The sequence below is a fragment of the Capsicum annuum genome, chromosome 12 (genome assembly GCF_002878395.1).
Source record: "Capsicum annuum cultivar UCD-10X-F1 chromosome 12, UCD10Xv1.1, whole genome shotgun sequence".
In the NCBI taxonomy this organism is placed as follows: Eukaryota; Viridiplantae; Streptophyta; class Magnoliopsida; order Solanales; family Solanaceae; genus Capsicum; species Capsicum annuum.
This window is the reverse complement of record NC_061122.1, coordinates 228335671-228341443: the sequence shown is the minus strand read 5'-3', so window position 1 is coordinate 228341443 and position 5773 is coordinate 228335671. Positions and strand designations below refer to the sequence as shown.

Below are 5773 nucleotides of genomic sequence, written 5' to 3'. Positions count from 1 at the left end.
CGGAGGACGTTCGTGATGAAGGCCTGAGGCGTCGAGTAGAGCATTAGTCTAGAATTAATTTAGAATAGGATTTATTTTTAAGCATTTTTTCTATTTTTGGACTGTATAATTGGACTGGACGCTAAAATTTTGGATTGTTTTATCTTGTTTGCTTGATTGATTGTTTTTTGCATGTTTTGTGTGGTTTATACCCTCGTAGTGTCAAAGTTAGTCGATATGCGCTACCAAGTGACCGTGGTCGAACCACGGGATCGAGGGGTGCATAACACCTTCTCCTCAGTCAACAGAATTCCTTAGCCGGAATCTCTGTTTGCGGATCAGTTTTATAGAGTCAAAATCGTTTTGAAAAAGGATATTCATGGGTGACTTGGCACACCCGATTTACGCCAAGTGGCGACTCTGAGTTTTGAAACTAATGAATCCTTTTTGAAATAAATTTTCATCTTTTGTCACTTTAATAATAAAACCCTTTTGAAACTTAAAACGAATTCTTTCATTTGGAGTCGAAAAAGGGGTGTGACAATTTTTATTTCGAGACACTAGCAAGTACAACAATAATTAACAAAAAACAATAACATATAGCGTGTAATTATATTTCACAAGTTGGTTTGAGGAGGGTGGTGCGTATGTAGTCTTGCCTATCAGAATGTTTGTAGCTCAACTATACTAATCTCCTCAAGCCATAAGGCGTAAGGTCTTGTATTCGAATAGAAACATCAAACTTTCATTTAAAGTTGCAACTCTGTCCTCGACTTCCTCCCCGGTAAGATGAAGAACAGCCAGACATTGGAATTGGAGTAAAATCAATGGGGACTTGAAGGTCGTCCTCCGCAGGACCTAGAGGAACAGAATAGTTTCTGTCGAACGAATCTTCAACTCATCATCTTCAAACCACGATTTCGATCACGATTTTCAAATGACTTTATCTCAGGTGACAAGGACAGGAGAACACTTCACAAAATGCGCTTTGATAGTAAGCAAGATCTTTGAAAATCTACCTTGCAAAGGTAAAGAAATTGTTTCGGATAGACTCTCGACTCTAAGTAAGTTTATCATAAATAAGTATGGAAAGAAAACACTAATAAAGAAATCATTATAAAAATAAAGAAGAAAAGAACATGTAACAACAACATATAATACAATAATAGAATCGCTTATATATAAAGATGAATATATAAGAGAATTCAAATGAAAATAAGAACTTTTCTTTTAGGAATATTGAAAAATAATCACTTAACAATTCGAGGAAAAAGAGTATGCAGTTGTAGATTTTTCAAACATTTTCCAATCCCTTTTGGTCCAAAAAAGACTTTAATTTACCATTTTGGCAAAAGCAATTACAAGAATGATGAATATTTTGTTCTTTTTCCATCTCAATTACTGTTTTGTTCTTTTTTGAATTGACCACTACCAAACAATGCCTATAGTTTCCAATGTTCGTATTATTGAATTTCAAATTAAAGAAAATATTGATCATGAACAATGATGGTGGATATTTTTTAAGTTTTAAATTGAGATGAAAAGAAATTGCATACTCTTTCCGTTCTAATTTATGTGGCACTCCTTTTTTTAGTTCGATTGTTCAAAGAAGAATGATATTTTCTCATACCTAGCTAGTACCAATACTTCTGTGACTAATTTTAGATCATAAATTTCAAAAATCATTCATTTTTTTCTTAACTTCATACTCAATCAAATTACACGTTCACGTTATAAATTGGGATGGATGAGAGGAAGTATAAGATTATAAGCAATGGCGGAGTCATCTTTGCTCCAAGGGTTCATACAAACCCTCTTCGATAGAAAATTATACTATTTTTACATGGTTAAAATATTTTTTATGCATATATAGTAGACGTTGAACTCCTTCGACTAGTTTGTATATATACTTTTGAATCTCTTCAATGAAAATCCTGACTCCACAACTGATTATAAGGTATAGCAATATAATTTTTTTTTTCATGAAAAATCATAACATTTTGGTCAAAAGTAGGTAATATGATACAATGTTTAGTTTGATGAAAATAATTTAGCTAGGCATCAAACTTGGTTCATTATCAAAAAGAAGATTCCTAAAATACACATGCACCCTATGGCCTATGCTCAAACTGGATTTTTCTTAAATTTCCATATGTAATGACAACATTAATTTTCCTCTAAAAGTTAAAGGTCCACGATAATTTACTAGAAAAATAATTGAAATTAAAGGATTACAAATCATCCAAATTTGTTGATAACCTTAATGGTCCAAAAAAGAAGTTAAATTTAATTACTATACTTAACACTTGCCTTTTTTTTCTTTAATGTCCTCTACAAAAATCACCTTCCTCTCCTTCCCCAATTTTCCTTGGAGTCTTCTCCAAGGTTAATGCCAAAAATACCCCTCGTCGTCCCATCAACGACGGGCGGTGAGCGAAAATATAATTTTCTATTCGAGTCACAACCACCATCACGACCAGCGTTTCAAAATGCCTCCTAAAATGGGCGTATTGAAACCTTTCCAACTATTGGAGGTAAACATTATCTCCGCGCAAGATTTGGAACCTATGTCCAAGAAAATGAAAACCTACGCGTCCGCGTGGGTCCACCCTACACGAAAACTCACCACAGGGGTTGATGCTGAAGGTGGTAACAACCCTACATGGAATGACAAGTTTGTTTTTCGCGTAGATGATGAATTTTTACAACACGATACTTCGGCTGTCCAAATTGATATTTTTTCGAAACATTGGTTTAAGGATTCGATCGTTGGGTCCGTTCGTGTCCTCGTTGGAAATCTTATCCCTCCTCCGACTCGACCGCAATATCAACGACACCATATTGGTATGCGTTTTGTTGCGCTTCAGGTTTGTTTCTTTCTATCTTCATTTTGATCTTTTTGTGAATATTTGTTTACATAAAATCATAAAGTTGCATGCATGCATCTCTTCGATTTTCGTCTCTAAAATTATCCTTTTATTTTATAGGTGAAATTATAGAATGTAATTTCCTCTATTTCTTCCATCTCCATTTTCTGATGTACATTTTCTTAAAAAAAAAATTAATATTTGAATATACCCTCTATGGAAGTTTATATTTTTTTCGTAGAAGAGATTCCAAAGGTTAATTCACTTTTTTCATTACTTACAAAAAATTCTGCGTACAAATAAACTGTTCGTTTTAATTGTTGTTATTATTATAGCTTAATATTTTGAAAAGTTGCATATTTTTTTTTTATCTTTTCGATATATAGGTACGTCGTCCCTCAGGACGTCCTCAAGGAATATTGAACATTGGTGTTACATTACTTGGTGGTACTATGAGAAGTATGCAATTATACAGACAATTAAGTATGTCTGCAGTTGGATATCGTAATTTAATGGACGAAGATGCAGATCTTCCAAACTACAACGAAAAAAATATAGATGTTCAGAAGGGCGATGATAACATCAACAACAATTTCAACGCGATAAAACCTATATTGCGTCGTTCAAGGAGTGAACGTAGCGAACGTGTCACATTTGATAGTGCCTCAATGGCTAATAGTTCATTAGTCGCAGTACCCCAAAAGAAAAAAGTTGTGGAGAAAGAGAGTTCGATACTTAGTATATCGTTTGAGCCACCTACACCTAAACACATGACGAAGAAAAAAGGGAAAGCGAGTTCGGTTATAAGTGGGGCGGAGTTGAGAGAAAAAACAAAAACAAAAGACCAAAAAGGTAAGTCTGGGTCAGTGTTAAGCGATTCGATTGTTAGTAAAGACTCATCGATTCTAAACAGGCCGAATAGTGATAGGCCCAAGCCCAAAGATAACAATAGGCCCACCAAACTCAAGCTCATAGAGTTAGAATTTGGGGATAAAGAAAAGCCCATTAATGAAGAGAAGACTGGTATTGACTCACCAACAACTAAGGCAGTTGATGAAAAGTCAATTACAATAAAGCCCAATAAGGGTTTGGGCTTAGGAGTTAGTGGTGGTGGTGGTCTGCCTAAAGAAAAGCCCACAACAGTGCCTGTGCAACGAAATAATGGTGGATATGATTATGGAGGCCCAAAAGGTCCTGGAAATGGGAAGTTTGTATTTGGAGGCCCATTAAAGGCCCATTCGGTATGGTCTGATTCCGAAGTTGGGCCTTCACCCTCTGAAGTAGCGGCCGCTATAGCGGAAAAGAAATACCCTTTGGAAGAGGAAAAGAGCTCAGTTTTAGATGGTTGGAGTTTAGACGAAAGCGTCGAAGGGCTCAGGTCGAAGCTCGAGAGGTGGCGGACCGAGTTACCGCCACTATATGACCGGGGGATGGCGTCTAGTAGCTACCATTCAACGGGCCGGCACACGAGAAGACACACTGATGGTGGGAGTGGGCTATTTTCTTGCTTTAGTAACTTTTATGGTTATGAATGTCAATGCATTTGTGGAAAGCCCAAGAAAAGTATGAACCCTAGGTTCCAAAGCCCATCAAATGCAAGCAGATCATGGGTATAAAAAGCCCAATATCAAGCCCAAAACAAGATTTCAAGGCCCAAATTGTAGTAAGGGAAAGGACAATGAAGGTGAACACATTCTTTGGAAAGAGAAAATATTCATTATTATTGTTTTTAATTAATAAGATGTTGTATTTTTTTTTTCATTATTAATTAATATTCAATTCTCTTATAGTTCATTCTTGAATTCCTTTTTTTAAGGCACATATCGGTTAAATTAGGGTGTTTGTTTACATACAAATATCATGCCTAGTTAATTTTGGCATGGTTCAGTTCAGTTTGTTCAACTTCTATAACTCCTTGAATTGGTTGTAACTTTAATTTCTTTTTTGTGCTTAAAAGTTAGCGTTGCTTAACGGTTGGATCGGTCGGATAATTAGGCTTAACAATTTAATTTATTGATTATCAATTTTTCAATATTCTAATCTGCAAACCAATTAATAAGATATCGATTGATTCGATAAAGGATTAAATAATTATCGGATAGTTAACGGGAAATGTATCGGCTAACCTCCACGTTACCTTCCGTTTTGATGAAATTTACGCTCCTTACAAGAAAAAGGATTTTCTCATTGTCCGAAATGCAGGAATAAAGAAAACCGTAATACTAAAAACACTTAGCACTTGAAAATCATCAAAACACAAAATAATGAGTTGTAGGAATCAAAATATAAATGGGTTAATAGGTCATTATGTTAGAGTTCGTGCCCTACTGGTTATCTTATTTTCACCTAATTGTTGCTTATCGATCTGACGTGTTCCACTGACGTGTTTCAAGGAAGCAGTAAAACAGAAAGTAAAAAATACAATGATTTTTATGTGGAAAACACCCGGCTCAAAAGGTGTAAAAAACTACGACCTGCACCTCTACAGGATTTAACCCCAACTTCACTAAATAACTCTGTGCCTCAACAACGACTAATTACAAAATTCTTGTAACCAACAAATAGGAATCATAAACTCTGATCTCTATATCTCAACAACTAGGAATTATAAACTCTAATTCCTTTAACTCAACGACTAGAAATTATAAACTCTAATTCCTAATTACACACACCTCCCAAGGTATGCGTTCCCAAAGTCTTTGAGTTTTTCCCAACTCGAAGACTATCTCCTAATTCAGTTTATAACACATTGAAATTAATATTACATCAATAGCTCAAACACAATGAAAAACTCTAAAAATCAAAGATAAAACTCTTAGCTGGATTCTATACTTATGACCTGGTTCTTCAATATGTTTCTTCAATGATTGAATAGCACTTTGTGAAGTCAATTTGTCGATTGTGTTTTTCTGCTTTGTAAGTGCGTG

At 35.0% G+C, this 5773-nt stretch overlaps 1 protein-coding gene across 1 annotated transcript; it reads left to right on the top strand.

Annotated features, from left to right (window-relative positions):
• Window positions 1-2256: 2256 nt before the first annotated feature.
• On the top strand, window positions 2257-4640 carry LOC107853164. Its single transcript, XM_016698169.2, has 2 exons — window positions 2257-2846; window positions 3233-4640. Exons 1-2 carry the CDS (start codon window positions 2469-2471, stop codon window positions 4460-4462), a joined length of 1608 nt encoding a protein of 535 aa, XP_016553655.2. The 5' UTR covers window positions 2257-2468; the 3' UTR covers window positions 4463-4640.
• The last annotated feature ends 1133 nt before the right edge of the window (window positions 4641-5773 follow it).